Below are 25,672 nucleotides of genomic sequence, written 5' to 3' on the forward strand. Positions count from 1 at the left end.
AATTCTCTTTCTGTTTTCAATTCTCCTTCATGACTCCTTTCATATCTCCTCCTTTCACTCAGGTAATCGTGTACTCAGGTGACAGGGCCTTTGAACACTACTATGACCCTCTTAAAGGAAGAGTCCACTTCAACTCTCCTGACCCTAAAATCGGTGATGCCTCCATGAACATAATGTCACTGAAGGCCACAGACACAGGCACTTATCAGTGTAAGGTGAAGAAGGTTCCTGGCATCGCCAGCAGGAAGTTCCTTCTTACTGTCATGGGTGAGTAATAACAAGCTTTTAAGTTCCATATAAAAAACAAATTCTGCTTACAACAATTGTTGTTAATACATACAGTAAAACCTGACCTGTTTGGCATGGTAAAAAAAGCACTCTCCCTCCAATTTCTTTTTTTCCCTCAAGGCCTGAATGGCTGTGTATTGATCTCCACTATGAAAGCACAATAAACGCACAGTAAAATTTGATTTCATGTGCCCCACTGGCATGCCTTGTTTCAGGGTTGTCATTGACTGCTGTCAAATGCAAGTGTGACATCAGTGGTGTTTTGTGTGTTAAAAGCACCTGTTCTTCTTGGCGTGTCGACACAGAAACGCCCAAGGCAAATACACTCGCCAAACAAGGCCATCTGAGACAGCTCATCAAATACTGCGACAACAGCAGCATCACTTCCCGAAACTCTGTAGTCACATGACCGATACATGTATTTGCATTATGGGTGCATGAATGAATTTGCTGCAAGTAAAAAAAAAAGAAAAGAAACGGGTAACAGGATTTCATAGTGAACTGAAACACCTTCCTCAAAATGATTCCTGGTGAACTGTATGGTGTAATAATGTTATTGACTGTAGTCTAAATGTCTATTTATTTATTGTTATGCATTTTTTACTCCAAGAGCTTCACAGACACTGGTGCATTTATGAAAAAGCTTTAAGCTCTCTGAAGACCAAGGTTACATTTAAACATCTTTAAATTATATATTTAAAAAATTATAAAATAATAAAAAAAGTGTTTAGAACTGCTCTCTGTTAATAAATATTTTATGAATGAATTTGCACCCTGTGTGAATTGAGAAGACTCTGGTGTTTTGGAAATCTCCATTTGATATTTACTATAGGCTCTGTCACTGTGGATACGGGCATTATTCACCGCTATTGTGAAAATAGAAAAGTTCTTTCAAGTTAGTTAATGCAGACCGTATTCAAGCCGCTCCTGTTAGCTGCATTATGAATTTACACCTGTTAGTAAATACAGTTGTCAATCCCAAACAATGTTAATCAAAGCAATTAGATAATTGTTTGAAGTTTGTTCAAAAGACAAGTGAAAAGGTAGAGATTGTTTAAATTGAGTGTCAGTTTGTAGGCCAAATGATTGGTTAGGCAAAAGACTTGAGTGGATTTTAAGCCCTCTAATTTAAGGTGAAGGACAGTTTGGCACACACAGTGATTGGAGGTGGACCACAATAAGACAGATGGAAGGACACAGATTGGTTCTGCTCTCAGCAGCTGATGAATACAGCTGTTCTCTCGTCGCCTGATACCTTCATTGTCCAACCTCATCCTCTCGCTGATGACTGTGGGGACCCTACCTGCATTCAGAGCAGATGCTGACTGGCTGTGTGCGTGTGTTCCTTACTAAACGTGTCTCCATCACACAGCCGTCCAAGGACGTTCACTTGAAGGGCTGTGTATGTGCTACCTGCCACCTTAAAGAGACACAGCTCTGCTTTAGGTATGCACAAGCTGAGAAATGCAGTGCTTTTAGTCAGCACAAGCAAGCAATCTGAATGAATTAAAACAACTTTGAAGTTATTTTTATTTGTGTTTGATATGAGGTTTTTTTGTAATCATAAGATCATCTACAGAAAAGGGTGACTATCATGAAGATATGTATCATAAAGAGATGTATACAGAATTTCGCAAATTTAAATTAAGACACATTTTATACACTACAGTATGTGCAATAAATTTTTAAAAAGTTGAAACTGAAAATGTGGAATTTTTTTCCTGTCCTGGCTGACTTGGTATGATGTGTTCTTGTAGATGTATATGTGTTGTGCTTTCATTTTAAAAGGTTTGCTGTTTGCAAACTTCTGCACACATGACAAATACTGTTTATGTTTAATGAAAGCCCCACTGTACTAGAATTTTCACTTTCTTTTCTGAAGTTCTGGTTCTATGTGATAATAATTATGAGGGAGGTGTGTGTTTATTTCTTTTTTTGCTTATGGTGAGGGTTGTGTATACAAGTGGTTCTCATTTAACATTAAGTGGCGACCCAACACTACACCAAAAATAATTTATTGTACAACAAATATGTCATTAAAATCAAAATTTGTATTATTATTTAATTAGTTTTGTTATTAGGTTAACATTGACATTTGCAACTACAAAAACAATGTTTTCATGCTCTTGGCAGTCAATAATTGCTGCATTGTGGTGGACACAAACCAAGTTTTTTCCTTGTTGCAAGTAACCCCTTATTTACTGCAGTCTGTAGTCTTGCATAGTTTTGTCATCTGCCTAATTTGGTTAGCTTCTACCAAGTGACTAATTAAATTATGCTAAAATTACAAAGTTTGATAAGACTTAACAACTGAGCTGCTCATTTCAACATAGGTGAATGTCATTGGTCTGCCATTGGTGTGTAAATGGGTGATTGGGACACAGTGTAACGTGCTTTGGTAACCTCTAAGGTTAAAAAAAAATAAAAAAAAATAAAAAAGCGCTATATAAGTGCAGACCATTTACCAAATAATAATGGATAATATCACCACTTAAAATGAGATGATGCTTTGCAAGATTGTTAACTTACAAGGGTGAACTATCAAGGTAAATTCATCCCTTCCCAGACAGCAGAAAATAGAAATGTTTGACCTTTTCCTTTTCATGCTGTAATGCATCTGGAAATGTTTGGGGGCAGTTTGATTTTTTTCATTTCTGAACAGTGTTGTTCTTTCAATCGTTTTTTTCACTTGTGGGATCTCCTTAGGTCACCGAAACTCTTGTCTTGTTCTCACTGCTGAGATATAAATTATAAAAAGTATGTCTCTAAAAAGTATATGTCAAATGAATTGTCTTCCTAAAAAAGACAGATGCAGACAGTTTGTGTGTGGATTTGTGTCTGTCTGTTGGTTTGAACAAATGCATTAGATTGTCAGCCTCCACCTTGATCTCTCCGCCCACCTGTCCATCACCACATTTAATTTCTCTACCAGAGGAAGCTGCTGTGCCCTGACCCATCATCCTATTAAATTGCTGTTCAGTTCTGCCTGCTGTTAATCCTTAGGTCTCTGTAGCTCTTAAGCCTCTGCCCCAGCAGCCCCAGGGATCTGTTTTTACAGCTTCCATTATCAAACAATGATGTCGACAGAGACTCACACTCTAACACCCTGCACAAGACTGGGAGTAATCCGAGAGCAGCAATTGACATGTTTTTTTTGTTGTTTTTTTTTTACTCTTTCTTGCCCTCCATCTCCTTTAGCCCCTCATCACATGGGATCTGTCTTTCATTCTCTCTCTTTGCCCTTGTTAAATGTGGCTCTGCATCTCTCTCCTCCTGGTTTTAATTTGAAATTTTGTTTGTCTTTGAGTTCTCATGTCATCTCCTGCCAAGTAAGGAGATGGGGGTCTGTCTGTTTCTAGGCTTTAGTTTCTACACAGAGCTCCCCTGTTCTCCACCCTCCCGCCATCCAATTTTTCACTATCTTTCCATATCTCTCACCCTCCCTCTTGTATATATAGATTTCACCCATTTTTTTTTCTCTAGCTCACACCCACCCTCCCTGTTATTAATGAATGTCTGTTTAGAAAACACATGCTGTCTTACTTTTACAATAATAAGACACCAAGGAGGCTCTTCTGATGCTTTTTTTTTTTTATCTTTGAAAGAATGTGTTCTGTTTTTAGTTGAAGTTGATTGACACTATCTGTAATGGCGGCATCTGTATCCATTAACCTGATCATGGCTTCCTATGCTGTGATTAGTTATTTTTATGGGTGTAGTTTGATAGGAGGGGCTCAGAGAATTGTCCTTTCCATCCATGATGACAGCCTTCAGTCAGTCTGAGCTGGTGGTGGAATTATTTAATTTTCAAGAGATAGTTGTTTCCACCTGGGGTCTCATCATGCTTTAAGCTTTGCAGAGTTTACATATTAATAGCTTTCATGCATACTGCATAATCTATTTGCATACACAAAGACTGTATGCTCTTTGCTGAGTTCCCATTATAAATCATCGTATTCAACTTATGACCTTGTAACAGTAAATTATTTGGTAAATTCCTTTTGATCATTCATGTTCTTATATGAATATAAAATGTAGTGCTTTTCAATTTGTCAAAATTAAAATAATTAATAGAAAATGAATTGATTTCCCCATGTGCTTGGAGTCATTGTCCATATTATATAAGCTTTGGAATTTACACTGAACTGACCACAATGTGGGGAGAGCCAGCCAAAACCATTAAGTTAACTAATTAGGGCTGTACTCCCTTATGAGTCTAGACATTGTCATTTTTTTTCCATTTGACGATGAAGCTTTTATACAAAATATTCCTGGTCCATTAATCGTTTTACATTTGTCTGACCTTCTCCCCTTTTTTCTTGTCTTGTAGTGCGCCCCTCTAAACCCAGATGTTATGTGGAGGGTCCAACTCAGGTGGGAAAGGATATGGTGTTGAGATGTAGCTCTGTAGAGGGCACACAACCTCTAAAGTACATCTGGGAGAAAATCACTGGCACCAAACTACTGCCAGCCATGGCAGTGCTTGGTAAGTTCCTATACTCGCATACACTGAAAAGTTTTTGCAATCATAAATGTCACACGCCACAGTTTGGATGTAGAATCTGTCTCCTGTTGTGCACAGATCCAGTTGGGGGCACCATGAGTCTAAGGAACGCCACCGAGGCTTCTTCTGGAACATATCGTTGCATGGCTCAAAACAGAGTTGGAACAGAGGAGTGTATGGTGGAGGTCAATGTAACACAACGTGAGTCTGATTTTATTGCATATACTCCTAGTGTCTGTCCTAGAGCTCTTTAAACATACTTAAAGTAGTCTGTTTTGTCAGCCTACCTTTGAACTCTTTCCCCGCCAGCGTTTTAAAAAAAAAAGTTGCCAGCCACCGCCAGGGTTTTTGACGATTTTCGCTAAACTTTAATGGTCCGCAGAATATTTTCTTCCATGAATATATGAAGATGCTATATATCACAATAAAGATCTGAGCCTCTGCTTTTAGGCAAAAAAAAACGATTTTATTTTATCTTCATTTGTTCTTTTTTTATTGCGACTTGAACAGAGGTCAGTTTTGTCAAAAAACAACATTTCAGACAAAAAGCTTATAAAAAGGCATGTTTATGTCTGATATTTTGAGCTTCTCAATACTCCACTTCATGTTTGAGACGATCGCAGTCTGTTTCTTTGATCAAAGAGTTGCGTACTCTTTCAAAACATGCGGAGGGGTCTTCCTTACCGTATAACACCTAAAACACGGAAACCCGGAAAATTCCGTGTTTGGCGGGGAAGCGTTTTTTCATAAAACACGGAAAATTCCGTGTTTGGCGGGGAAAGAGTTAAGGTGCTTAATGTCTTTCACTAATAGTTATTATCTAATGACTATACTGTACTTAACCTGCACACCTCAATAAATTATCACACGTTCTATTCCTCTGCAGCCCCAAACACCGCAGGTATCATTGCTGCCGCAGTGATCTGTGTTTTGCTGGCTCTCATACTCATCGCCCTCATTCTCTTCTGCTGCTGCCGTGCCCGCCACAAGAAGAAATACGAGAAGGAGATCGCCTATGAGATCAGGTAACACTACTACACACTTGGCCGTAATGATATGTAGTAGAATAGGATTCAAACTGTCATAGGGAACCAATGAAAAAACAAAAAGATGGAAATATCAGATAAGTCCTGAAAAAGACATGAAAATAAAGGCTTAGTGAATATAAATTTGTCTTATGCTCTGCTCTACCATATTTTATTGGCCACATGTTGGTCTTTGAACAATTCACCATTTTGGTCTCAGTATGTTTAATTTTTTGTTTGTTTTTTTGTTTTGTACCTGACATACAAATGGAAATATGTCTTTTACAATCGCCATAAAATTATTATTTTAAATCCTCAACCATTAATGAAGAATGACTGAAGATATTGGACAAAATGGTAGGAATGTAGTAGCATCCTTAAACAGACAATTACCTTTTGACTTTTTGGTTTCGGAACCAACAAGCAATTAACACTGCGATCAATCCTAATAATTATTAAGCCTTGAGACCAGAATCAAATTTAGAGTTTTATTTAAAATGGATAAATAGGTTTTTAGTTGTTCTACTTGTTTTTAAGTTTTAACCTGGATTTCACCATGAAGTCACTAAAAGCAAACAATTAAGCAAACTCTGGTGTATCATCTGTTAGTTTTCTAGGTTTTTAATTCACTCACACTCATGCTACACAAACACTGTCTACGTTACATGGACACCAGAAAGCGGCTTATTGCGAGGACCCGGGTTATTGCGAGAAAATGGCGTTCCCGTTTTCATGCACCGTATAAGCAACATACTCTTTAGTCCATTATACATGTGGCTTGTTTAGTAAGCAGCTTTGTCCACAGCAACATCATTTCCCCGTGACGTTTGTGTAAATGAGAAACCTGGGATCCGAGGGAGACTTCACGATTTTATTTTCTATTGATTCGCTTTAATTCCAGATATTCCAGAGTTGTACTACTATCTTACTTACTATCGCAACCTGTAGCTGAATTACGATGCAGTAGTGGGGTTTTCCCCGATGTACGAGCACATATACTTGGACGTTTGGGACAGTTTCATTCGTGTGCATAAATGTGTATAGTTTATAGAGTATTTGATTGTCCCACTGGACTCCCAGAAATGTTCATTCTTTCCTCTGTATTGACTTGTTGGACTACATCCTGTGAGGTTTGTTATCCTGGTCTGTTCCACGCATGTGCACTCTTTAAACCCATCAGAGAGAAACCTAGGTGTGTTAAACCACTTTCTCTTAATCCCTTAAACGGCGTAAGGAAATCAGCATTCTTGTTTACATTAAGTTTCAGAAAGCCACTTTCTGCTAAAACCCTGGAATAAACTGTTTTCTTAAGTGCATTTAAACATGGTCACTGAATTTTCACTTGCTGGAACACCTGCTTCTCCCAACTGACACACTGACTTAAGCCAAATGTTTACTATGTCCTAATAAAGAGAGGAACAAGATTGAAATAATAAGGGAGTGTGCTCTTGACCCAGATGCCATTTCATACGTGTCACTGTCCCCATGTCTGTCCAATCGCAGGCCTCCACCTCATTCACTGATAGCCCAACAAAGAAAAACTGGCTAGTGGTGCCATCACCCTTCCCCTCTCACCCCCTCTCTCAAAACGAAAAGCTGGTGTATTCAGTTCCGTGCGTTTGTTTATTCAGTCGATTCCTGCTCTGTCAATGCCTCCCCCTCTGTCCCTCTCTTACCTCCTGCCTAGTCTCCCTCCGGTCTGTTGAAATGGCATTCCTCTTTGTGAAGGGGCAGGCTGTGGGTCAAACCTTCACTGGCCCTATTTTAGGCCCCCCTTGGACCCCTGTGCTGGACACTGTCTGGAAGCCTTGCGGTTCATCACTCAGGCCATGACAAAGAGGATTATCTAAATAAGCCTGCTTTTCTGAGAGGAGACCCTGCTGTCTCTCTCTCCCTGTGTTCTGATATATAATGGATTATTGTTGCTGATTACTTGTTAATTTGGAGAATGGGGAAGAGTAAGGCCTTGGATAAGACTGGGTGCTTTGGAATTCCCTTCTTAGTTTTAGTCAGCCAATCTGAGATCTCTGCTCTGAGTGCAAAAAACAAGCCGAATAAATCTTGACTCATGCTTGGCCATATTGTTCCCAGTTTCTGCATCTGTCAAAGTTTGATTGCAGCCAAGAGGAGCAAAGGAAATCATTCTATTTTGCTAAATCTTTACATATGTTACTAGCGATGCCGTGGTGTGAGTTTTGATGGTTCGACTACCATCTGATAATTTTTTTTACTATTATCAAATTTCATATGCAACTGAGGCAAAATAGTCATGTCATATAACAATTGAACTTGTTACACGTGGATGTGTTTCTTATAAATATAAGGATCTAAAAGCAGCCATATGATATAAAAACGGATAAATACACAAATAAACAGGTGTATAAATAAGAGATGCTCAAATTACACACAACACCACTTATTCTTCATCCCAGGCTGATGCGAATGATGCGCTTCAATGTAACCAGTCGCAGCACGGTCCTCATTTAGCTTTCAAAAGTGCAGAACTGTAATATTATTGTGGGTGCACAACATGTAGTTCAAGGCATCCAATGTTTTTTTTTCTTCTGCAGCAGTTTATTCATGCAATTCATTGTCTGTCAGACACCCCACTATAAAGAATAGGCAACAGACTCAATAAAAATACTGTCTTTAATCTGTCCATAACACCTCACAATAAAACCTGTGGACTATGGATATTATTAACTGAAACATTGCTTACAGCAGTAATTTACTGTTAAGTCTGATAATGACTGCCACACTCATAGTAACAATACACCAATGCACAGCAATGCTGTCAGCATGCTTAAACATTACAACAATTTGCATCTCTCAATGCATCCCATTAAAAGCACCACAGCTTAAAATATTAAACTTACTAGTTTGTTGTTGGATTAGTGGAACATCCTTTCCCATTGTTGGATGTGTACCTTTTATATGATTTCTGTCTACATGTTTTACATCCGTCATGTTCAGTAACCCGAAGTCATTTAAATGCTCCTAAACAGCCAATTTAAGTTGCTTTTTCGGGGGATGTGAGTCTGGTAGATAAAATGGCTCTTATATTTTGGAGTTTGTGTATAGTAGCTCCAATTTCACGTGAATTGAAAGTTCAGGTTCGGAATTTCATGTGCAGTCCGCGCGACACATTGCCTAGCAACACACAGACACCATTTGTAACCACAGTTACAGCTGCACAAACCAGCCAGGCACAAGAGATTTTTAGCTTTAAGCTTATGCTGAAAAACATTTATACTGTTTATGTACAATAAATAAGACATGTCCGTGTTTTGAACTATAGATTCTAAATTCTTACGGTTAAATTAACAGTGATGTATTTAATCACAGTTAATAGTGAAACCGTATAATTACGACATCCATATTGGTTCCCTATGTACAGGGCAGATCAGTTGTTCAATCAGAGATTTTTAGTTCAGATTTTAATTTGGAAGTCTGCTTGTATCATTGTATTATGCACTCTGTGGATAATGTAAACTTTTTCAAGCTTTTTAAAATTGAATAAGACTTTCAACACAATCTCTTTAGAACAAGTTTTGATTGAACACTGTTTTCCTCTCCCTCCCTCAGAGAGGATGTCCCCCCTCCGAAGAGCCGTGTGTCTACTGCACGCAGCTTCACCAGTGTGGGTAGCCAACGCTCTTCTCTGGGCTCCATGTCTCCCTCCAACCTACACGAGTACCCCAAGCCTCAGTACGACAAGATACCCTCTGACGAATACGAGAGGCCCCCTAGCCACGCCCCTGTTCCCCTGCCCAGCAGAATGGCGGGCCCCAACCTCAGTCGAATGGGTGCCATCCCTGTCATGATCCCTGCCCAGAACAGGGATGGGTCAATTGTGTAGAGCTGAACAGTCTCCACACTGCCATTTTGACTCACTATTATATGAATTGTTCTGCGGGAATTTGTGAAGAAAATGAAGGGTCTCTACAGGCTTGGAGAGTTATGCCGAACTCAGTTGTATCATCTGTGATATAATACGATTTGACTTTCAGAACTTCGACAAACATAATAAAAATCAAAAACGTTTTCAACAGGATGTGGAGAAATGTATGTTTTATCTGCTTCTGTTTTGTAAATAATGCAGTGCATGGTGTTTTTTTGTTTTGTTTTTTGAGATAAGAGGCCCAATCTAAAATGAGGTGGCTGTAATGTACTAAGGCACTTGAATTGTTTGCCTATGAAAAATTCTCCAGAGTTTAAATGAAACTAATAGCAATCAAAATCACACAAAATTAAATGTACAGTACGTACAGTAGTTCCACCCATAATTCACTATTTTAGATGACAACTCCCATGCTTTTATGAAATGTCTTTTAAAAATATTTCAAAACCTTTTTGGGGTGACAAAAATCCATTTATGACAATTATTATTATCTCTTTGTTATGCTGCAAAGATTTGCTCAAAGTTCTGCAAAAAAGATGTGGTTTGGCATGGATTATGCATGAGATTTTAAAATAACAGGATTTGAATTTTAAGATTATATACATATGTGTGTGTGTATATATATGAATATGTACTTTCTGGAAATTGATTTATCTGAAAAAAAAAGCGAATACTGTGATTAACCTTTTTGACCATTTGGCCATTTTAAACCTCCGCTCGTGGGCATCAGAGTAATTAGTGTACAAATCACTGATTGGTTTCTTTGCGCTTAGTTGTCTTATGACCCCAAACTACCCTTAGTTTTATTGGGTGGTAAAATAGGGTTCATTGAGCAATCTTTGAAGGCCAACTGAAATAAAGCACAGATGTGTCTAATTAAAGAGAGGCACAGACTTTATGAAAAGATCCTAATCCTAAACCTGTATTTGGCCAGCAACTCAAAAGATGGCCGTCTTAAAAAAATGAAGCTTTGTAATTGTCAGTTTGAAGTGTTGGTTTGCAGTTTATCTGTTAGATGAAGGACATGCAACATACTGAAGGGTTTGTTAATATCTTACTAATTTAAACAACTTAAAACTTAAACTTAAACAATTTAAACTGAAGCTCATCCATAAATGTATATAGACTGTTTTGAAGATGATCAATAGTGTATTAATTGGGTTTAGTTTGTTGAATTTGATAATTTCTGAAGTAATTAACCACAGTCAGTCACCATATTCATCACAATGACCGTCACCATACGACCCACCTGTCAAGAGAAACATTAATTATCTTTTTGTTAATGTTCTCATGGTGTGGATTATATTTTGCCGTGTGCAGGGCCATCCCAATATTCACTAAATGTGCCTTTTTTATCTTTGTGTGATATGAACTGGTAGCACACACTGAGTGGGTCCACATCAGTAGTGCAAGTTTAGTAGATGACCAGGTAAAAATGACATGACAAATGCATTACTTGTTACATTACAATTACAAAGTTATCATCAGTTAAAACATTGTTTATTAGTGACTAGTTGTAATAATTGGATATGAACAATTGGACTGTTTTGTTCGCAGAACCTGGGAACAAATATTCCTCTAAAATATGTTATTAATCGATGTATAATGAACTATTTTTACCTCTCATATGCTGGTTCTGTCCCGTTTTTAATACTTGTGGGAGGGTGTATGTATGCTCACATCTATTCACTGTCTCTATTAATACTGTATATTCATTGTTGTACACAAATAGCAGCCTGATATGCTTTTTTTCTGAACAGGGTTCTTGTTGAATGTGTAAATATATTTACTGTAATTTTATGTGTGATTCATTGATTGATTGATTGCATGTGTCTTTACAGCTGTAATGTGTAATACTGTCTGTTTGCGCTTGTAGACCTCTAAGTCTGCGAATGTGGTTAATGATGAGATGACGGTCGGTCAAATCATTCACCCTCTGGATAAGGTATTATTAACATATATTAAACATATGCTGTTGCACCTATGTTGTCATAACCTGAAAGCAAACACTAATGTTTTTCATGGGCTTTAATTTCACAAGACTCTAAGAATAGGGATGCTGTTACAGGATCAGTTCAGCTTGTTTGAACATGGAGACTAATGTCAGCAAACCTTTACTGCTTGCAGTGTAAATCTATTTCCTTCAACTGAATGATCTGTTTTTGTTTTTTGTTTGGATAAGGCCCATTGGTATTTCATTACATAGGTTAGGCTGATTATCTTTACAGTGCCATTTAAATATATAGTGAAAATCTCTCTACTAATAAGAAACAACCAATGATATAAACTGTAGCTGTTATGTTTTAAATTGTGTACTAATATCACATAACCTTTTTTCCTAATATTTGGTTTGCACAATATGTAAAAACCGTATTTTCTTTATTTTTGTGTGCTTGTTGTGATGTATTTTTTAAATAAAAAGGAAAACTATCATTCTACACTCCCTTTAAATTATTCACTGTAGCCCCACACCTTGTTCCCTTTCCGGCATCCCGCTCTCCACAGGCTACCGGCAGTGCTGTCACTTTTCAGAGTGATTAATTTTAATCTCCCACTGATTTCCACCTCTAACTCCCAGGTGAGGCCATTCTCTCACAGCCTAATGATCACGATTAATCAATGACTTGCAAAAGCTCCAGTGGCTTCGCTGACCAAGAGCAACAGAACCTGAAGCAATGGCAGTTTCTATACGAGTAAAAAAAAAAACTCCATGCATTTGGAGCGGTGCCCTTGAAGTGCTTTATCAAACATGCTCCAGAAATCGGTCAGCCAAGTCATTACAAATAGCTACTTTGTACTGCGAGCTCAGCCATTGTGCCAGTACAAGAGAGGTGAATCGGAAAGCATAGAAATGGGTGACAAATTGCAATGCTTAGTCTTGATTAGACAGAGGTCAAGTAACTAGCATACTGACTCAAATGCAGGTCCTACTAATCACCTGAACTCTGCCTGAGCTATATAAAAATAGAAATTCTTTGCAAGTACACTGTGCAAATGGGGCATCATTTGAGTTAATTCGCCCTAAAATTAAATGTGTCGCTCTCAGTTCTCACTAAAGGAATAGTTCATAATTTACTCACCATCTCATCCCAGATGTGCATTACTCTCTTCTGCAGAACACAAATGAAGATTTTTTAAAAGAATATCTCAGCTCTGTTCTCATCCCAAACTGATTGGATATCTTCAGAAGTCACATGGATAACTTTGATGCTGCCTTTATGTGCTTTTTTGAGTTTCAAAGTTTTGGTCACCATTCACTTGAATTGTATGGACCTACAGAGCTGAGAAATTATTCTACAAATCTTTGTGTTTTGCAAAATAAAGAAAGTCATACAACATAAAGATTACAACAATTAGTTTGGATGAACTATTCCCATAAGGAGTCAAGGAGTTACTGCTGACAGTATAGTGTTGTTAACAAAGCAATGGGGAAAACATCATTTTCATATTTTAGGTCTCTCATTCATTTCATGAAGGTCTAATATTGTAAAATGCACAGGGGGAAATATTATTATATTATGTGAGAGGTTAAAAAGCCACAGTTGTTTTTCCCAATAGCGGTTCTTCAAATTGTGTTGATGGTAGTAATTCACATTTTTTGGATGTAAGTAAACCAATGTTTTAACAATTTTATAGTATCTTGACATAATATTGACTTATTTTTTGTGTGAATGTCTTGAAATTACTCTGAATTAATCAATATTTAATGTTGCAGGCTTTGAGTGATGGTCAGTAGCATTATTAGTGGCAATGATGTCATTGTCTATAGCAATAATAACTGAATGTTCATAATGGTCAGCATTACTTATTATTGATCAATGAGCATCTGAAACCAATCTCAGACCCCAGTGAGCCATTACTAAAGGCCTTTTAAGTGTCGAGAGTTTGATTAACTGCTGAATGTCAGCGTATTTATTTATTTCTTTTTCTGTCTAAAATATTTGCTCAGTGAAAATGTGGTAATTTCAGAGACAGTATGTGTAAGTCATCAAGAGCACATTAGAGTAGAGTGTAATTGTGTTAAAATAAGGAAAATTCCCTGCCTCGAAGCTGCATTTGGACCTCCCTGTGTTCAGAATGAGTAATGTGTGCCGTTTTCCATCCCTTTTAATGCTGTTTTTCTATGGGATTTGATTCTACACACAGCATTAATCTCACACAAAGACAAGAAGAAAAAAATGAGACCTATTCTTCTTGTCCTTTGACTGACAACTAGAGTCTGTGAGCTGAGAACATAGAAAGTCCCACCTCACAATTTACTTTTCCTCTTATTCTGTGACTGAAGGTTTTTATTGTTTGCATATCACGAGTGGAGCAGCTTGGAGGCAATGTGTTGATTACTGATTGGTTGGAAGCTGGATATTTCCACAGTAATGTTATCTGGTTGTACACCGAGAATGGAAGCATAAGAAAGAGGATTCATCTTGCAAGTGTAATGCGCTAGACTCTAACAACAGAAGTCTTTTAAAGCAGTGGTGGTCTTACTCAAGCTCTGCTTTCTCCATATCTCCTTGTGTGTTTCGGAGCACATTTGAAGTCTCAGATCCACCTGATAGAGGATTCTCATTAGGGATGAGAACCCAGGATAGGATGCTTCTTATACACTGGTCAAAATTGCACAACTGGTGCTGCTGAAATCTGCCTTTTGGCTTACTAAAATTTGGAACACTGTCCCCAGTGGCCAAAACTGGAAGTGCTGTTGAAAGTATGGGCACCTGCACTCCAGTTTCTGGGTGAAATGATAACAGGGTGGCGCTAAAGCAAGTTGCATTTTTAGTGGTAAATTAGGTAATACAGTCATAAGGAATGCATATTTTATTACTGCGACCCCGCCAACCCAAACTCCAACCTTAAACCTAATCATCAATTGAATTAATTAATTTTAAAGCAAACGTGCAACCTCTAAATTATGTTCACCATTTTTTATGTGAATGTGATTACTTCCTAAATTCTGTGGGACCAGGGGCTTGTTGCACCAGCTATACTTATGTTACAAATTAGCCTACTTGTGGCATAAATGGGCACCAAGTCACAATTTATGCACTACTAAATATTTGAGCATTGCACCATTAAACTTAGGTAGGACATAACCCTACCTATGAACTAAATATTTACGGAAGCCTCCGACCAGGAGTAACGGATGGAATAAAAAGCAGACTGATATTTTATGACATCAATGAGCTCATGTTTTGCATGACAGGCTTCAATCCTTTCGACATACAGTATTATGTTGACATTTACACTTGTTTACATTTACAGCATGAAACCGTTCTAACTGTGCAGTTTTCAGGGTGCATCACCCAGTGTCATTGTTTCAACACATTCAAAATATTTATAGGATAATACAATTAATAAACGTCTATTTTTTCAGCCTGTATTAGTAATTATTTGTCACCACTTATCTATTTTAGATACAGTTCCTATATATTGTTACTTACACATGGCAAATCTACTATTTATCAAATCTACTTTTAAGCCATATCATATATTAATGGGGATATCATTTATTACAGCTGACAGTTACGTGAGCAAACAAGGTTTGAACATAAACCGCAACAAGATCAAACTTAAATTCACGGCTTTTTAACACTTCTGTGAACAAATTTGAAGGCTGCTTGTTGGATCAATGCAGGTAAACGTCATATTATGCGACTACTACGCATAACTTTACCAAGTAGTCTTGCCTTAAGGACAGGTAGTGCAACCAAATTAAGCACTGACTTAGTTACAAACAATCTAGTAGTTACTAAGCCCTTACTGTGAACTTTACATCCTAACTTACTTGAGATCTTACACACATCTGGTGCAACACTACCCAGAACTCTATGTTTCTGAGGCTGTTCATGCAACATGCTATCAGTAAAGCCACAGGAAAAGGTAATCACACTTGAATTGAGGCAAAAATGTCTGATGGGAGGTGCCACTTGTCAGTAACTCTACAGAATGGGGTCGATTTCAGGGTACTGTAAGAGTCAGTTCCTGTGGCGACATGTCGGATATGTCCAGTTCCTGTGTGATCACACTGGCCGTGTACCTGGGCTGGAGATGTTTCCTGCATGTCATAGCTGTGTATAAGGTCAACAAAAGAAACTAACAAACCACTGTGTCAAGCTTCTTTGTTTGGATTTGTGTTTTTAAAATTGAGCCTTTTCAATTCTCCCCTTGCCTGCGTTCTGAATAACTGGCTAAATTCATCCATTAAGGAGCAACTCAGTGCTGTCTGGCATGCATCATGTTCAAGCACCAGATAACACTGACATACAGGCCTCTGGGGGTTCTGTTTGCTTATTCTCCACCTTCTGATGAAGGAATGTGGATGCAGTTGGGCAACCTAAGCATCTGGTTTTGATCAGGTGTGTTAAACTTGTTGAACACAGTATTCACAGTGTGCAATGTGCGTTCAGCCCAACCAAATTTCCAGAACTATTATTCAATAATGACTCATTGAGATTTCATGACAACAGTCTGGGTGGATTCTAGAGCGCTTCAGTTTGAACTTCAGGCTGTGCCCAAAGGATAGAAGACAATTTGAGTACAGACACACAGGCTCTCAAGGGTAGCGAGTTTAATATTGCCTCTGCGTCATCTTTTCCTCTGATCTCAAATTGGTGTAATCTACATTCTTTGATGTTGAGTTCATGTCAGCCAGAAAGAGCTTCTGTTCATGGCAGTGGTTTTCAACCTGTGGGTGGCTGAAGTACTGATGGGGTAGCTGCTTTGCGAATGCTTAGTACCACAGAAATGTATCACTTTAATGATTTTTACCTTGTCAGAGTACCTACAATTTCAGAGACTTTGATTTGAATACATTGGTGGCAGGACCAAAAACAGGGATTAGCCTAATGTCCAAGCAGGCCTTTGTTTGCTGCTTTCGTCTCTTTAACCTGACAAGCAACACTGTCAGTCTGAAAGAGAGACAAATGTGTTGAATGCATGCACTTCGCCCATTTTCTCTTGATTATCCAAGAGTATCATTTTGTTACATTAATTGATGCAATTTTCAACTGCTAAGTCAGACAAGTTTCGTTGTGCACTGCAGAAGATTTTTATGTTTGGTTGATGACCACAAGTTGTTTGTCCAAAAATAAACCTTTTGCCATTCCTCCTAATAGCGGGTACATTTTAAAAATATACAAGCTATAAACAGTTCTTACCAGCCATGAAACTGTATTTTGCTGTGTCTCCACGACAAAATGGTTATTTGTGAAAACCAGGGTGAGTCATTGTGTCACTAGTAGCATTGGGTAAGTTACTTGAAAAAGTAATCCAATATAAGATACTATTTTATTTTGATTTGACACATTTTATCTAGTTGAGATCCACACAAAATACATTTTTATGGATTTTATTCCCTTTAAATACCTGCTCTGTCATTTACAATCAGATTTATTCAAACACAGTATGGATGTAGTAAAGAAACCGCTCAACCGAACGTTCGCTGAACTGTTCTTAAAGAGACAGTGTCATTTTAACGTTTGTTATACATAATGCAAACTCACAAACTACAAACTAAGAATTAGTTTGTAGTTTATGTTAAATGTGTACATATTTAAAGGGGCAATAATACATTATGAAATATTTTAACTTCATCAAACACTTTAAATATTGTAGAATTTAACCAATAGGCACCTACAGCATCTATGCATGGGTTCGGTGAAACTTGGCAAAGAGTTTATGCGGCTCTGGCTCGCGCTGCCATATCTTTTATAACGCATCTGAATTATGGTGTTTCACTTCAATTTAGAAGTGATCATTCCTAAACCCTATTTCCTTCAAAGACTTTACCTTCCATTGTGAGCTTCAAAGGGCTGAAAGGACACTTGGATGGTGTAAATTCCTTTTGGAACGACCTTACAGCATGGCTACCATTAATATTCTCCTATCAAAAAAGCCATGTGAAGTCATAATTTAAGACAAAATTCCCTAGACAACACTACATTGACAGAATGTTCAAACAAGCTAAAAGTCTGTTTTAGAATGATCGTGAGCTGTCAAAACGTTTTGTCAAAAGCCCTTTAATCTGCTATAAGATACGCTCTTCTTTCTTGCTTACTTGTAAACATTTCTAACTTGAAGCATTTATTTCACATCAAAAAGATGAGCGCTCACAATATGAAGGTAGCCATTTTGGAAATTATATTGCAAGGTCTTCTACTTCCAGAAGAGCATGGAAACTTTCACCAGGAGGCAGTAGACATCTAGTGCATTGCATACAACCGGGTACAGCAAAGTTCTGATCAGGTTGATGATGTAGAGGATTTAGAAATTCATGTATCAAATATGATACACGTACGTAGCATTATAGGGTTTAAGAGTGGCTCAAAAAATCGAAAACAATAAGGCAAAAGTGTTCTATAAGAGTCACAGGGCACTATTGAGGGTGCACTGGCCCCATTGGCCCTGTCTGTAATACACCTACGGTGATGAGGCTCCATCAAGCAGGTAATGTGTTTCGTTGTGGCTGTTATTGATGCGATTTGTTCCTTTTCCTCTCTCATGGCAATATACCTCCCTTCCTGGTGTGCTGGTGTCTGCAGTATATTGGGAATATGGCTGTGTGGTATGTACTGAGCGGTGTGAACTCCCAGAGGAGTGCAGAGGTCAGGACCACCAAATTAGCTGTGTATAGTTATTCTCACCTCTTGCTTTCTCTCTTCCTCCATCTCACTTTATATGTCTCTTTCCTTCTCCATTTCCCCTCTGGAGATATTTCACACCGGAGGCTAAATCCAGTTAGGCAATTAGAGAGTTCTCTGTATCACTCTCTCTCTCTGTCTAACAGAGATTGAGTCTTCCCCCAGGGCCCACATATCATGGCCCTCCATAAGTGGGCCTCCAGGGCTCAGTGTTGGTGTGAAGAGAGATAACTGTGGTCATGCTCGGGGCTCTGCAGAGCATTTGGATGTGGGGATAATGGCTCTGAGACAAGACAGGGGAAGACTCAGTTGGAAGACTCTTCAAGAGACAAGGGCTGGTAATTGGCAGGGAGACTCCACTGCTTTTGTCTAGCTTGCTTGGATGGAATGGGGGTATGAGGGGCTTTTGAGCTGTCCATTTTTTAAATCAGCATCTGTGGAAAAAAGTTAATTTTTGACAGTGCTGCAAATAATGTATCTATGAGGATAAGTGTTTTTGAGACCAATTATGATTGAGATATGGAGATTTTTTTAAAGGCGTATTTTATCCAAAAATAAATATTAAACCCTTGTTTCATAGAATCGCTTTACCATACCTACATTTTTGCTAAAATTATTTTTTTTGCGACTCGTCATATGTATCGTGACACTTTCCTGGTGAAATGAACAATAGAGGTGCTACAACAACAGACTTTTATTCTCTTTCATACAAATCAGAGTAAAATGGCTGATTATCAGTTAATAAACACTTTTTTACTTGTTCCTGACTCAATGCTAGGTTATGACATCGAAACACTTACAATGACTTGTAAGGTGATGGGGATGCTGTTTCATGGGGTGTCTATGCAATGTGTTAAATTAAAAAATAACACATTAAAACATTTTACTCAATGAGTCATGCCTCCTGACCTGCACATAAATTCCATAATAAACATATGAATTTTTCTATCATCTTAGCAATTCAAGCTTAAAGTAATCTGCAAGTTGATGTTTTTAAGAGCTGAGACAGTAGAGGGCAGTCAGTGCGACTCCATTACACTAGCAGTGCCACAGAAAGAGAACCGGGCACACAAGACACATTCTTGACAGTTGGATTAGAATGGAATAGAATGCAGGATCTCGAAAAGTGATTTTCAAAATTTAAACTATTAAAATACTTAAAATGTGGCATTTACATTTACATTTATTTACATTTATGCATTTGGCAGACGCTTTTATATGCTTATAACCTAGAGTTAAGTGCCTTGCTCAAGGACACAATTGTGGTGGCTGTGGGGATCGAACCACCAACCTTTTATGGTGCTGAAATCCAAAAGCATTTACCTGACGCATACACAGAGCGACCGTTACAAATAGCCAAGACGGAATGCAAGAATCCATCCGATAAAAACAGGACAGATTGACCAACTCAGTTGCTGAATGGATTGCTGTCAACTGTTGGATTTTGTTTAATAATATTGGAATAAAAAAACAATATAGTGACTTCTAAAGCCACCTTTTGTATGGTCAAATCAATGCTCTACTCTTCTGAGACAATTATGCAATATATTCAGTCTGAATATATAAAACATATGATATCATATTGATAATTATTGGAATGATAATGAATTATTTGTATTAATTAACTTTATTTGGGGCTCATTTGATCTCAGCAAATAATCATATATGTGATTAATTTGATTAATGCAAACTTTTCATCGATTGACAGCACTAATTGTGATGTTGGCATTAAATAACCATATACACTTACAAACTTGTGCAAATATGATTAAATTGTGCAGAAGCTCAACTGGTAGAGTGTTGCACATGTGATGGAGAGGGGTATGAGTCCTGAACAGCACACGAGTCGACACGTGAGCCAAAATGACGTGGTTGCATTGGCAACTGCGATTTTCATGCCACTTTTGATCTGTAAGACTCTGTAGGTTATGTTAATGTTTAAGGTTTAAGATATCCCAAAAGAGCATTAACCTTCAAAATCTCATCTGTTTGGAAGAAAATGTAAGTCCCTTTTAGTGCCACAGATCTTTCCTTGGAACTGCTGCAATGTGTGTAAGTAGCCACAATGTCATTTTCCAAAAATGTCTTCACGGTCACTTAATATGTGTTACAAAGATAATGTAATTGTGATGATAATGTCGTCTGGATTATTGCAACTCCCTACTCATCGGTCTTCCTTCAAAGCTGTTAAATAGACTTCAACTTATTCAGAATTCTGCCGCTCGAATCCTCACTGGTTCCAGACCATCTGATCATATTACACCTATCCTTATCACTCTACATTGTCTTCCCTGTGCACTACCGTATTGACTTTAAGATCCTCGTCATCACCTACAAAGCACTCCATAATCTTGCACCCAGCTATATTTATGGCCTCCTATCAGGATATGTTCCTACACGCTCCCTTCGCTCTTCCTCAACTGGCCTACTTGTCACCCCCAAATTCCGTCTATCCACCATGGGGGCCAGGGCCTTCAGTTGAGCTGCTCCAAGACTCTGGAATGCCCTTCCCTCCTACATTCGACAGGCAGACACAGTCAATTCATTTAAAAAATTGTTAAAGACCTATCTTTTTAAGAAAGCTTTTAATCTTTAAAACATTTTTTCTATATTGTCATAGTTACCCTACTGACACTCTTTATAGTGCTTTCTTTGGGCGTTCTTAGCATTTTGTTGATTTGTCATATTTGTAACATGTATTAGCATAATATGAATTTAAATGTATTTGTATTTTTAGGTCCTCCGAAACATGTAAGATGTCCTTGGGTATTTAGAAAGGCGTCGGCCAAATAAAATTTATTATTATTATTATTATTAATGTTCATAGAGCTTTATATATCTATGAGGGCAAGTGTTTTTTGGGGCTAGTTATGGTTGAGGTAAGGAGGTAAGTTAAGGGATCATCCAAACCTGAATGACCTTTCATCTGTGGAACACAAAAGATGTTTGGCAGAATGTTAGGGACTGACATCCTCAGTCACCTTTCACTTTCATTGCAAATTTTTCTATCTTTCTATACAATTAAAGTTAATGATGACGGAAGCTGTCAGTCGCTAACATCTTATTTCGTGCTTGAGTCTTCCTGGAAAAAATTAGATGTGTAAATCATGACAGAATTTTCATTTTTGGATCAAATATCCCTTTAAAGCAATTACATCTCAGACTGATCCATGAAATTGGTCATAAATTGACTTTTGACTCAAAATTCTCTCTCTTATCTTGAGACATCGTGCACTGGTTTTGGTGTGTTTGAATTAGATGAGTTTTACTCTGATAAGCTCAGCACTTATTAATATGAATGTAATTCGACTGCAGAAGTTCACACTTTCGATAGCAAAATCAATAACTTGGGTTTTAAACTGCTTTTATGGCTGTCGGGACTGTTGAATCTCTCTTGTCTGGAGAAGAGGAGCAATGCCAGCTGTTTTTGTTCTTATCTGTGCTTTGTGTACCACACAAGAATCTCTGGATTATTTCAGTCTGTTCACAAGAGTCAAGGACATGGGAATAAATAGAGTTTAGAATGGTTGATTCCTTTGGAAGAAATTCCTCTAGTGATTTGAAGGAATTCCACAGTGTTGTTAATTGAAGGCAGTGTTTATTTACACATTCACCTTGATGTTTGTATTTCATGATCCTTTTCTAATGTCTGTCTTTCATTTCTCCATGCACAATATCGATTTCACTGGAATATTGAACAATGAGAAGTATATATAACCAGAAATAGACACGTGTTTTGTGTGTTCAATGCATGTGTTTACTATCTAACCCCCTCTATGGTTATATTTACTCATTCTAAGCAGATTCTTTTGCATCTTAAAAAAGAGAGAAATGGAAAGCACGGAATGCCAGAGAGAAGGTTCTAGACACTCTGCTGCCTCAAGCATGACAACTGTAAACTTGCTAATTGGTGTTACACAATTTGTTGTGGAAAGCTCATGTAATGTGATCAAACATGCATACAGTACTTTATCCGTAATCTTATATCTTCATGTGGTTCACCGAATCTGATGACATGATGGTTCCTTTTCCCTCTCAATTCCTGCTAGCAAACACCTACATCATGAACAGGACAATAAACATCTCTTTATTCTGTCTGTTTCCGTTAATGTTAATGAGTTGGGAAAAGAGGGGTTTCTTTTGCTTGGGTTTAAACCCTTTTGGTTATGGAGGGTTTTCCTGTTTGACAGCATTCATTGTTTGCATGCCTGTGGGTGTCTGTTCATAAACCAGATGGACCGGCTCATTAACCTTCTCATATGACAGCAAGAGCACTGATCAGTCAATGTAAGAGGTGTGTACCACACATGGCACCTGTTCCTCATTTCACCTGCTCTGTGTGGTTTTGTAGGAATATGTCTAGAATGAAATGTTCGAATTTAGTGAAGGAGCTTTGCTGCTCTCTTGTGGTGACAGATGCCCAAGGCGGGCCAGTTGTCAATTCTGCTGTTTTCTAAATGGAGTTTAAAATATTTCCGATATTTTTCTCAAATACAGACATCTCTCATAAAGAGCCAAAACTGTCTTCTGCACCTGTGGGAATTGAATGCTCTATGTTTCTTACTAACTTGGATAATTACTTGTCATATTCCTGGCTAAAAGTCCTTTCCCAATGTGTGCTACTATGTGCTGCTAAGTCTGCTTTTTTGTTGTTTTTTTGTCTATACTATCATTCGTGTTCCCTTATCTCTTGTTTGCTATCTTATTTGGTGGCCTGGTAGAAAAAATTCTACATAATTTCTTACTTTCAATATGTAATGACTTTTGTCTTCCCTGTCAAACCTTACAGATTGCATTGATTTTTCTGATTAAGATGATTAGTACAATATTTTGAAATGTGGGCCCCATGATGCAGCTCTGCCTCTGAGCTTAGTTGGCCTTGGGGTGCAGCTCCATCTCCAGGCTCAGTGAGTGCTGTGGTGCAGCTCTACCTCTCGGCTCAGTGAGTACTATATTACTTTACAAGTACTTTTCTATTAAAATAATGTTCTTTATATTTTATATAGATTTATTTAATACTAGGCATAGCTGTTTTGATAAGATTAAAGTGTTTGACATAAATTAAAAGGTTAAAAATAAATAAATATGTAAATACATTTCTGGATAAAAATATTGCCCCTTAATAATAAAGTTAATTCATGATACTAATTAACTTGTGTGCACGGTATCAAGATGATTCATTGACGCAAACTGAGCTGAGCTAAAACTGAAGCGCTTATAGTTTAGCAATAGTAACAATACTAATCAAGATGGAGATTTTCATTGCAGTTTGGAAAATGTTGTTACACCATGGAAATGAAACTATACAGTATAAAAAGGACTGAATGACACGTATTCAAGAGTACAACCCTGGCAATACAACCATGTGAGTAATATTTCCTGTATCAGTCAAGATAAATGTTGTTTTAATGTTGTTTTATTTGCAACAACACATAATTTATCACATTGTACACACTTGACCAAATAAACACATTTCTGAGACTTTCCAAATGGAACCCTCTGAATCTGTATATTTGTTTGTTACTGATGTGATTAATTAATTTATTTATTTTAGGAGTACATACATTTAGGACAAGGGTTAGGGTTAGGGACTTAAGGTTAGAACTAGGGTTGGGATTATTTTATTATTATTATAAAGTTAGGACTAGATTTAGGTTTATATTAGATTAGGACTAGGGTTGGGGTTACATAAGGTTAGAACTAGGGTTGGGGTTACATAAGGTTAGAACTAAGATTATGATTATTTTAGGAGTACATAAAGTTAGGACTAGGTTTGGGATTAAATTAGGTTTGGATTAGGGTTACATTAGGTTAGAACTAGGGTTGGGATTAAATTAGGTTAGGTCTAGGGTTAGGGTTACTTAAGGTTAGAACTAGGATTGGGATTATTTTAGGGGTTCACAAAATTAGGACTAGGGTTAGGGTTACATTAGGTTAGAATTAGGGTTGGGGTTACATAAGGTTAGAACTAAGATTATGATTATTTTAGGAGTACATAAAGTTAGGACTAGGTTTGGGATTAAATTAGGTTTGGATTAGGGTTACTTAAGGTTAGAACTAGGGTTGGGATTATTTTAGTATTATTATAAAGTTAGGACTAGAGTTAGGTTTACATTAGATTAGGACTAGGGTTGGAGTTACATAAGGTTAGGACTAAGGTTGGGATTATTTTAGGAGTTCATAAAGTTAGGACTAGGTTTAGGGTTACATTAGGTTAGATCTAGGGTTTGGGTTACATAAGGTTAGAAATAATTTTATGATTAATTTAGTACATAAAGTTAGGACTAGGTTTGGGATTAAATTAGGTTAGGATTAGGGTTACATAAGGTTAGGACTAGGGTTGGGATTGGGATTAAGGAGTACATAAAGTTAGGTCTAGGGTTAGGGTTAATTAAGGTTAGAACTAGGGTTGGGATTATTTTAGTATTATTATAAAGTTAGGACTAGAGTTAGGTTTACATTAGATTAGGACTAGGTTTGGAGTTACATAAGGTTAGGACTAAGGTTGGGATTATTTTAGGAGTTCATAAAGTTAGGTTTAAGGTTAGAACTAGGGTTTGGATTATTTTAGTATTATTATAAAATTAGGATTAGTTAGGTTTACATTAGATTAGGACTAGGGTTGGGATTATTTTAGGGTTTGGATTAGGGTTACATTAGGTTTGAACTAGGTTTGGGATTTTAGTATTATATAAAATTAGGACTAGTTAGGGTTACACTAGATTAGGATTAGGGTTACATAAGGTTAGGACTAGGGTTGGGATTTATTTTTAGGAGTATATACAATTAGGTCTACAGTTAGGGTTACCTAAAGTTAGGATTAGTGTTGGGATTTTTTAGGATTACATAAAGTTTGGGCCAGGTTAGGGTTAGGATTATTTTAGTATTTTGTAGTTAGGATTAGGGTTACCTTAGGTTAGGACTAAGGTTGGGATAATTTTAGGATTACATCGTTGAGTATATTATGGTTACATTTGGTTAGGACAAGGTTTGGGATTATTTAGGAATAAAATTAGTACTAGATTAGGGTTACTGTTGGGTTAGGGTTGGGATTATTAGGTTAGGACTAAGGTTAGTTTTAAATTAGGTTAGGACTAGGTCTAGGGTTAGGGTTATGTAAGGTTAGGGTTGGGATTTTTTAGGATTACATTAATTTTGGACCATGTCAGGTGCATTAGGTAAGAACTAGGATTTTGATTATTTTTAGACTGCATAAAATTAGGACTCATAATCCTTAAGAATTTTGTTCAGAGTCTGGTTAGGATGTAAGGAATATCTGGATGCAAAAATGTTTACCATCTTTGCACTGCAAAAGTAT

At 37.4% G+C, this 25,672-nt stretch overlaps 1 protein-coding gene across 1 annotated transcript in view; it reads left to right on the forward strand.

Annotated features, from left to right (window-relative positions):
- The window catches only part of LOC127636193 (coxsackievirus and adenovirus receptor homolog), a 60,777-nt gene extending 48,632 nt beyond the window's left edge, over window positions 1-12,145 (forward strand). Inside the window, exons 3-7 of the mRNA XM_052116620.1 lie at window positions 63-267; window positions 4,619-4,774; window positions 4,871-4,993; window positions 5,679-5,817; window positions 9,403-12,145. Of these exons, the coding sequence (XP_051972580.1) occupies window positions 63-267; window positions 4,619-4,774; window positions 4,871-4,993; window positions 5,679-5,817; window positions 9,403-9,676 (897 nt within the window). The 3' untranslated portion in view covers window positions 9,677-12,145. The remainder of the gene's footprint in view (window positions 1-62; window positions 268-4,618; window positions 4,775-4,870; window positions 4,994-5,678; window positions 5,818-9,402) is intronic.
- Window positions 12,146-25,672: the final 13,527 nt, after the last annotated feature.

The sequence above is a fragment of the Xyrauchen texanus genome, chromosome 43, assembly GCF_025860055.1.
Source record: "Xyrauchen texanus isolate HMW12.3.18 chromosome 43, RBS_HiC_50CHRs, whole genome shotgun sequence".
NCBI classification, from domain to species: domain Eukaryota; kingdom Metazoa; phylum Chordata; class Actinopteri; order Cypriniformes; family Catostomidae; genus Xyrauchen; species Xyrauchen texanus.